A 10,021-nucleotide genomic window follows, 5' to 3' on the forward strand; every position below is an offset into this window, starting at 1 on the left:
GTTGACGTCACATGAGGACAGGAAGCAGTAAGGTGGAATGCCGGAAATTCCTTTTGTTGACGATCGGATATTTGTTTTTCGGCATTTTTGAGTTCTATTAATTCACTGTTTTTCTATTCTTACTTAATGTGTTGGATCGTGGCGCGTTGACAACAGATACAATAACATTACCCGTGTTAGACAAGAGGGTTTCATATAGACATTGCATTATTGTCTTAATTGTAGTCGGGCCCGAGGCTGGGCTAACTTTAGCCTAGCATTCAGTCCTGCTAGCTAGCGTTAGCTTGTGTTAGCTGTCAGTCTAGCGGTCTTAAAAGCCAGCCGTTCGCTCACTTAATAACTCATTAATAAGAACGGTGAAAACAAAAACTCAAAAATCATGGCAGTTGTCAACGAAGGTGCCCTTAAGAAAATGCTGAAGGTAAGGCACTTGCTGGCCAACAGTAGCACGTTAGCACGTCAACGTTAGCTAATGTTACCGATACCAAACATGACACTCGGTTAAGATTAGCAGGAATTGTAATGTTTAATAAACGGCCCGATTTCCCTTAGAGTTTAGTACCGTAAACATTTGGTTTTGTTATAAAGGATCACTATTGTTATACGTTGATTTAAGATTCTTCGTACAAATCTTTGTGTTACAATATAGCATAGCCACCTAGCTAACGTTACTAATATGTTAGCTAACTATAAACATGTTTTTAAGCCGTCATTCCTTGTGGTGTATATGACTGTTAAAATGAACAATGATCCCACATACTAATGACCTGGTGTACAGCAAAGTATTTGTCGACGGTTGCTATCATAATGAAGAAAATATTATTTGTAACTTTACTTATTAAGTGTTAATAATGTATGTTTTTAATGCTAACATGAATCACATATTTTTGATCATATAAGTATAAGCTTATTGATAATTCAGTTCGTAATTTAAGTTTGATTTGCAGGTTAAATATAAGCATTGTGTGTACTTTTACTATATACTTTTAGTTTGATGGTAAGGCTATAATTCTTTTACATTCTAACCACACATTGTGCCTTTAAGGACTATTTTTTTGCAAGCAGACAGGAAGTAAACAACTGCAAACTGGGCTATGCCAAAATGACTTCCTAAGTAAATAACTTTGCTTATTAGTTGTGTCAGCTCTGTCTGAGTGGTATACCTGAGTATCAGCAATTATGTCTAAACTTTCAATATGCATACATGCCTTTTTCCCCTCATCTTTCATCTTGTGTTGTCCAGCAATACAAATACAGAGATCTGACTGTTCGTGAGATAACCAATGTCATTTCCCAGTACAAGGACTTGAAGCCGGTTATGGATGCTTATGGTAAATTAAATCATACTGAGCTCCTTTTTTAACTGTCTGTCTGTCTGTCTGGTCTCTTATACATTGTTTGATTTTATGATGGTAAATATCCAAATTGTTTTGCTAGTTGACATGAGATCTTCTATTTCAGTGTTTAATGATGGCTCCACAAGAGACCTGATGAGCTTAACAGGAACTGTCCCAGTGAGCTACAGAGGTAACAAATGCTTACCTTGCTCTCTAAAAAACAGTTTATTTATTAAAACATAACAAAAACTATTACACATTGTTCCTTTGTAGAATCTGAAAGACTGGGGCATAGAATGTTCAGTGTCATTTTCTGTTTAGTTTTGCTTATTTGCTCACCTCTTTCTCTCTTGTGAGCTCACACTAGCGTGCTCTATTTATCTTGCACTTTTTAAAAACAAACATGTCATCTGTAGGATCAAGTAGAGTCAGTAGCACATGGGCAAATTCCTCTTTGTGTCAGTTGAGGCGAGAATCCGCCTGAACCAAAACACATACAATTTCAGAACAAGAATGTGCATCTGCAAACAAACTGTATCTTGTATAGTGTTACTCCATGTCCTTGATCTGCCAGATGTCCTACTGTTCTGGCATCATGGATTAAATTACATTCAGGAAATGGAACACATCACAGAACATTTCATAGTGAGCTTCAGGCCAAACCCAAAGTTTCTCAACTCTGAGATTGGGATTACATTGCTGTCGTTCTTAATATCAAGACAAGGTTGCAGGATATTTGTAGACTGTAAAATGTAAATTTGTTTGATGTACAGTACATCATAATTGTTTACTTCATGTAGAGGTCCCCATTGTTCCTGAAAACAGAATACAGAAAATAACAAAGGTTGTCAAGTGTAAATGGTGGAGTGATGAGAATGTTGAGAGACTTAAAAACATAATATATAATCACATTATAACATAGTATGTGTTTCCTGTAGGCAATATCTACAACATCCCAGTGTGTCTGTGGTTGCTGGACACATATCCCTACAACCCTCCCATATGTTTTGTCAAACCTACCAGTGCCATGATGATCAAGACTGGCAAGCACATTGATGCCAACGGCAAGATCTACCTGCCTTATCTACATGAGTGGAAGCATGTAAGTGTGAGGTCTTCATTCATTGTTTTTAATGATAGACTGTTTACTTAGGCAAGGACCGTGGAATGTTTAAAATGTAAAAACATCGATTGATAAATAAGCAATACAAACGCTTTAGGTAATGCTGGTATCGAAGATTTGAGGTTTCACTGCAGCAGTGACACTTTTTGAAATCTAGAGGGTGCCTCCAACATACAACACTATTTACAGTATACCAGTAAGTTAAAACTGTAGCTCCCTGGAATAGTTTGATGTTTATGACTACCAGTCAGTCAGCACAAAATGGCTCAATCATGCGCTCCACAAAGGTACCTGTGGCTGTAGTAATATATTTGAACAGTGGCTTGCCTGTTGATCATTTGAAATAGCATTCTGCAATTGTGGTCTTGTTTAATAAAACATGCCCTTCACTGACTGTCTTACAGCCTCAGTCCGACCTGTATGGTCTGATTCAGGTGATGATTGTGGTTTTTGGAGAGGAGCCTCCTGTGTTTTCTCGCCCCACCACGCAAGCCCCCTACCAAGCGTTCCAAGCAGCTGGACCTCCTAACTGTGAGTGACATCATTTTTTGTTGTAAGCAGGGTAATCTAAGTGGCCATGGCATTGTCTAATAGTGTCAGATGAACAAGATGATCCACAGACTGTTTTTATACAAAATATGCTGCTAATAGAAGTATTTACATAGTACACACCTCTCTATACACTGAAAGGTGTTTTTATTATTTTGGGCCAGCCCATTTATATCAATGATGTTAGAAACACCTCTGAGTAAAAAAACAATCAAATTCATAATTACTAAAAACTACAGCTTCCAAAATATGGATAGGGGTGCGCCAGTCAGATACTCAGGATTGGTATCAATCCGAACGTGGCCAAATTTAACAAAAAAAGAGAAACCTTTTTGCCACAACATGAACATATTATGAATAATAAATAAACAAACAAATGACATTGTGTACAGGCTAATATTGAATGTTTTTTTGTGATTAATTGCGTACCCATAGTAGTTTCTCATTGTAAAATCAGTTATCACACTGCGGCAGTGGTTTAGCTAGTTTCCCATCAGAATGTCAGTAATCATCTTCAATATATCGTCTCAGTGCAAGGTTTATATTATTTCTGATGTATAATGGTACATGTGCCCTATTATCACATCATGGTTTAAGTGATGCATTTATCAAGCACTAGATGGAGCTCAGGTACCACTGCAGCACACCAAGGAAAAATGAGAGTGAATGTGTCCTCGTGAGAATGAAAGAGATAAAGAATATTTTCACATGTATGTCCTCAGATCTAATTGTTTCACATACTCTCTCTACCTCAGCTTCCTATATGCCTGGCATGCCTGTGGTCTCACCCTACGGCCCAAATCCTAACCCAGGGTAAGATGTTTGTCAAGCAGTTCTCAAACCTCTCCCCCAGCTGACTCGCATATGCTGTATCTCCCCAACAAACCTGTCCTGGCATGTTTATCTTTGTGGTTTGTTCAGCAGTATATCACAAAGAAAGCCTTTTTATTAGTGAAACACTGTACACGTGGTTTAGTTACATTAATAGCTAAACGTTAAAGATCAATTTCTGAATTTAAAATAAATAGAAAATACCATTTATTTATTTTCAGAGGTTACCCAGGATACCAATACCCAGGGGGCAACTCTTACCCAGCCACTGCTGGACCTGCACACTACCCCAACCAGACTCCAGTTTCCACAGTGGGTATGTATCACATTTAGTCTCTCAGATGCTTTATTTCTCTTTCTCATGGGTACATTTTAAAGTTTAAAATTAGCACAGGTTCCAAATGGTTTTACAAACTGCAGCAAGATACAGATGAATATGACCACTCAGAAACTGCTATTGTCTCCACTTTCCATTTACATTTCTCTTTTGGCTTAATGGGCAACTACCGTTTTTTTCAACATGGACCCTATTTTCCTATTTTTTTGTGTCTAAGTGACTTATGGGAACAACAATCTTTGACATTGGTCCAGTATTAAGCAAGATTGCTGCAGTCTGCAGCGGCGAAACAAGCTACAATGTAAGTTAACAGGGCAATTGTCCAACTTGTATTTAACTTCACAAAAGTGCTCGTTTTGCCACTGACAGGCTCAGATTAATATTCTAAGTGTCTGACAACATTATGGAAAGGATCCCTTCAGAAATAGACCTTTTAAAACCTCTTTGAGACATTTCTGTTTAACCAGAAATGGCTCTGAAGTTGCTAGCGCTAAACCCACCAGACTCCATTTTAAAAAGCAATACTTTTAGCGTGTATAGAGCCAACATTTTCACGTATGTAAATCGTTAAACTATGTGTTTATTTCAACCAAAACTAGAGTTGTAATGGTTGGAAAAGTGGAAAGAAGACCCAAAACGGCTTTTCATAGTTTTATTTTGTTTCTGTCGACTTTGAACGAAGTGTATTTTACGATGCTAAAATTACTGTTTATTTACATGGAATTTCGCGGATGTTTTTATGTTTAAAAAAAGGATCTTACTCTTTAACAGGAAGGTCAACCTCCTTAGAAATCCTTTCCATAATGTTGTCAGACACTTAGAATATTAATTTTGAGCCTGTCAGTGGCAAAATGAGCATTTTTGTGAAGGTAAATACAAGTTGGACAATTGCCCTGTTAACTTATATTGTAGCTTGTTTCGCTGCTGCAGACTGCAGCGATCCAGCTTAATACTGGACCAATGTCAAAGATTGTTATTCCTAATCCTATCAGTCACTTAGACACAAAAACATAGGAAAATAGGGTCCAGGTTGAAAAGAATGGTAGTTACCCTTTAATATTACAATACAAGGATTCAATACCTCTGGAAAAAAAAACAATACGTGTCCTACTTTCCATGACTATTTAACTCTGAATGAAGACACTTGACCTTTTGACTCAAACTCTCTTGCCCTCTGCGACTTCAGTGGCGCGCTGAGCCGCCAGTGAAAGGTCGTTCGTGTAACTAGAGTGGGGAGCATTAAAGGCCAAAGGGTCGGATGGATCTGAAGGGAAAGGCACAGACCCCCTCAAGCCATCACACCCTACACCTCAGACTCAGTGCTATACTTAGGATTGGAACAGTAACTCTGCACAAAGACAGACCTGTGATCAGAGGCCCCATCTGCGGCCCCAGCATCAGTTAGCGGCACGGCACTGAAATGCTGGTCACGGATCAGCATGCAGGAGGAGCTTTAGCTGTCTCCTATATTTAGTAAAGGAAAGAGAAATGGGTTTGCCTGTAGACTACTCGGATCTCAGAGCTATATCAACTCTGACATTTGGAGTGCTGACTCCAGGCTGCACATAAGGTGGTCTTGACTAAAGACATCCATCAGTGCATGTACACACGCATACTACATAACCTGGTATTTGTCAGCTTTCTCAGCTTTAGTTTGTGCTTGTGTTTTATTGAGTGAAATGTCTGATATTTTATCATTTTGGTCATTCTCATCTTATGTACATACACGTGGGAACAAAATATTAGAAAAACCTGAAGCATACAATTATACTCCCCTTGTGAACACTAACAGAGCTTCTATAAAATGAATATGACAAAACAAAATATTAAACAATATTAAAACCTGTAACTGTTAGACAATCCCCACCATAGACTACAGCCATACATTTCACAAACGTAGTGTTTACTGCTGGAATGTTCTTTTGGATTGCATTATTACAGTGTACAAGGGTCTTCAATATTTCCAGTAACTGAGCATAAAATTGTTCAAATGTACCATTAGCATCCTACTTGAGGTTTCACAACAACCTACTGTGCAGGGGCACTCTGACACTTTGGTCATTTTGGATATCAGTCAAGCTGTAACCTAAATGAATGAGCATCTAATGTCTTTCTACTTCCGTTTTCCTGTTGGACATGAAAACCGAGCACTGCTGTGGTCCATTTATTTCTATGGTGAGAACTAGGGGTGTAACGCTACACAGCTACTACAAAACCTTGTACCTTGTTCAGGGTAGAATATAGTATATTTTTTTGAAAGTTATTTTCTGTTACGTCTGTTCACTGTCTCACGTCACCTCTAAACCTTTTCCTCTTAAGGCCCAAGCAGAGATGGCACCATTGGCGAGGACACCATCCGCGCATCTCTGATCTCAGCTGTGAGTGACAAGCTTCGCTGGAGAATGAAGGAGGAGATGGACAGAGCTCAGGCGGAGCTGGACGCACTGAAGCGAACAGAAGAGGACCTGAAGAAAGGACATCAGAAACTGGAGGAGATGGTCTCAAGGCTGGACCAGGAAGTGGTGAGAGATCCTCCACTTTTTTTTAATGTTATATAATTTCGTTTTTGTTTTTTTTTGTTCCCTCTTATACTGCTTTTCTTTCTGTAATACCACAAATGATATGGTTGTAATTATTATGTTTCTACTAGTCTGAGGTTGACAGGAATATCGAGCTGCTGAAGAGAAAGGATGAGGAGCTGAGTGAGGCCTTGGAGAAGATGGAGAACCAGTCAGAGAACAATGACATTGACGACGTCATCGTGCCCACAGCTCCGCTGTACAAACAGATCCTGAACCTCTATGCTGAAGAAAATGCAATTGAGGACACCATCTTCTACCTGGGAGAGGCCCTCCGCAGGGGCGTCATAGACCTGGAGGTTTTTCTCAAGGTGAACACGTCAACACAACTACAACTAATGCATAACACGATGTCTGCTCAGCCTGCTCAGTGAAAGCTCTTAGCAGAGCAGCAGCGTCAGTCTTCGGTCTGTGTCTACACAGGATGCGTTCAGACACAGCATTGAGTGTAGTTTGCACGCTTTTTGGCAGCGTTCAGGTCCCAACAACACACAATCACTGTAATTCTGCACTTAAAACAGAAGAAAATGGACTTGAAGGGTAAAGAATATGCTTTGGGTTGCATTCTTACACACATACAGCACGAGAAAACTATGAGGCATTATGCAGCCTGTGTAGATGGTTGTGTAATGATTCAAATAGAAGCTCATCTGTTCCGTGAGTGAGACGGACAACTCAAAACGTGGCTGAAACACCTCCTGTGTAGATACTCCTTAAGAGAAACAGATCCACACACACTTGAATCCTCTGTTTAACCCTCAATGACTGGTACTGTTTTTTTGTTACAGCATGTACGCCTTCTGTCCAGGAAGCAGTTCCAGCTTCGTGCCCTCATGCAGAAAGCCCGCAAGACTGCTGGCCTTAGTGACCTCTACTGACCCACACTGACTACCAGGAAACATTGATCGTCATATCTTCATGCTCTCTCACTCTCTCTTCTTCCTCCTCTGTTTTATAACCTTTTTAATGTCCTCTTGTAGCTGTCCTCTTTTTTTTTTTTTTATCTCTATACAGTCTGTTCTTGTGAGACAGAAATCTGAACAGCAACAACCGAGAACGATTAAAAATGCAACATTTATGAAAAACTGGATTGTCCTATGTGGCCAAAGTTCTCGTAGGACATAATTTGTATTTTGGTCTGACCAAAAAAAAAGTCTTTGAGATCATTATGCATTAACAGCCATAACCCATTTGCAAGACATGACACCATTCCTTTTGTGCGCCAATATTAAATAAAAACCATTTCAACTACATTGTGAACCAGGTACTGCGGTTGACACAAAAACATGCTTAACACACCTGGGAGCCTGTTTAGTGTTTGCGGTGTAGCTGGGTTGGCGTACAGTGAGTTAATGTGTCGACCTGTATACAGTATGTTTGCTCTGCAGGGTAGCCCACAGGTTCTGGCCGCAACCCCTTTGCCAGACAAAGTCATTTGGCTAGTAAGCACAAATTGTTAGGCGCTAGTCAAGAGGGGCTTTGTAGAGAGCCCCATATGTCCACTCCCCTCATAATGAAAAGGTTTGCGTCTGATATAAATACCCAGGCCATCATTTCTGGAAGGACAGGGGGGTTGAGCCTCAGGATTTAATGCTGTATGAGATCTGGGTTCATGTTCAGTAGCCATGGAATCAAAGGGATCACTTTTCATACAGTAGAGGTGGTGATGGACATGAACTGGGTTTCTTCATTGTCTTGTTTGAGTCTTTTAATGGGCTAACGTTTTGAGCTCCCCTGCCACTTGACCTAACTATTCTATTTGTTTTCTGTTTCCCTGTGTCTCTTGACACAAGGGTTGTGTCAGCTGCTCATGTCTGCCCTCCAGTCTGACTGCATTAACCTGTCAATCATGTACAGTGGTCGTTTCTGTTTAAGGTGGAGGACGGTCTTGACATATTTTATTCTAAGGTATTACAAAGGAAATTTGTATTTTCTTCCTTTACTTTTTTTTCCTTGTGCTTTCCACGTACTCTCAGTCCTGCTGAGAGGTTTAGGTTTTCAGTAACCATGAGGAAAACGTTGTGAATAAATCTGTGGGGGGGGCAGGTTGGAGGGTACAAAAAAATAAAAACATATTGTACTAATCAAAAAGTTAACTTATGTAAAGTTTGCAAATAGGTCTCATTTAAATTAGCCTTTTACTAAATGCACTTTGAATTGTATGATAGAATATCTGCTGTTATTTTTTTCTTTCAACCATAGACCACCTGTTCTTTTATATCTGTAGATTTATGTAAATCAGTACAAATAAAAGACATCTGATTTAATGGTTCATCTCTTTGTGATCATTTCATTGATCAATATTATTTCACTTTATAGTTTTAATAATAGTTTGATGGGTTATTAATCACAGATCAGTTTCAATACATTAAAATACTTGAAGAGATCATGTTGCCTTAAACTGAAGAGGAAATGGGTCTTTCAACAAGACAATGACCCAAAACACACCAGTAAGCGAGCAAAGTCTTGGTTCCAGATGAACAAGTCTGATGTTACGGAGTGGCCAGTCCAATCCCCAGACCTCAATCCCATAGAAAACTTGTGGGGTGACATCAAAAATGCTGTTTCTGAGGCAAAACCCAGTAATGAAGAGGAATTGTGGAATGTAGTTCAATCGTCCTGGGCTGGAATACCTGTTGACAGGTGCCAGAAGTTGGTCGACTCCATGCAACACAGATGTGAAGCAGTTCTCAGAAATAATGGTTATGCAACTAAATATTAGGGCAGTGATTCAAAGTAAAGCAAACCCTTGAGACGTGTTTCAGTTCATACAGTAAATGTTTGAGTTTGTAATATTCCTTCACTTTCTATAAAGGTATAACACAAACAATCAATTATGGTCATGTTTTGATTTGGAATTGAATGTGCAGTGTTCCCATTGCAATGATATAATGGAATTAAAAGCTATTCTAAGGATTTTGAGCATTATTCACTTTTTTTAAACACTATTATTCTGAACACAACTGTAGTTGTAATTAACAGTATTTTAGAATCCACTGTTCTTACTGGTCAAACGCATAGTAAGCCTTCTTAAAATACTGTTGTATGTACTCATTTCTCAGCAGGTGTAGCAGTATGTTCATAATGTCACATAGAAGCTCAGAACTGCATTTTGATTTTCTCCTGTATAAAAATCTTTAATCTGCCTTGTGTGTTGACCAATAGCTGTGCACTGAGAGTGGCTGGGTCAGCAGCTGCCCTATAAACATACAAACTGCCTAATGCTAGTTTTGATGACAAACGCAGGAAGAAACAAAGGACACAC

General features: G+C 39.2%; 1 protein-coding gene across 1 annotated transcript; it reads left to right on the forward strand.

Annotated features, from left to right (window-relative positions):
* The first annotated feature begins 12 nt into the window (after window positions 1-12).
* Window positions 13-9,028, forward strand: tsg101a (tumor susceptibility 101a). The gene is made up of 10 exons (XM_078257530.1): window positions 13-421; window positions 1,244-1,331; window positions 1,462-1,527; window positions 2,276-2,439; window positions 2,865-2,991; window positions 3,765-3,822; window positions 4,062-4,156; window positions 6,497-6,699; window positions 6,828-7,067; window positions 7,545-9,028. The coding sequence occupies exons 1-10, from the start codon at window positions 380-382 to the stop codon at window positions 7,632-7,634; spliced, it is 1,173 nt and encodes a 390-aa protein (XP_078113656.1). The 5' UTR covers window positions 13-379; the 3' UTR covers window positions 7,635-9,028.
* The last annotated feature ends 993 nt before the right edge of the window (window positions 9,029-10,021 follow it).

This window comes from Sander vitreus, chromosome 8 (genome assembly GCF_031162955.1).
Source record: "Sander vitreus isolate 19-12246 chromosome 8, sanVit1, whole genome shotgun sequence".
Classification (NCBI taxonomy): Eukaryota; Metazoa; Chordata; class Actinopteri; order Perciformes; family Percidae; genus Sander; species Sander vitreus.

What these genes read in the sequence shown, in the direction of transcription:
- tsg101a (XM_078257530.1), top strand. Translation starts at nt 380, where the DNA reads ATGGCAGTTGTCAACGAAGGTGCCCTTAAGAAAATGCTGAAG. An exon ending in CCCTTAAGAAAATGCTGAAG is followed by an intron (nt 422 to 1,243) that starts GTAAGGCACTTG and finishes TGTGTTGTCCAG; the next exon opens with CAATACAAATACAGAGATCT. An exon ending in CAAGGCTGGACCAGGAAGTG is followed by an intron (nt 6,700 to 6,827) that starts GTGAGAGATCCT and finishes TGTTTCTACTAG; the next exon opens with TCTGAGGTTGACAGGAATAT.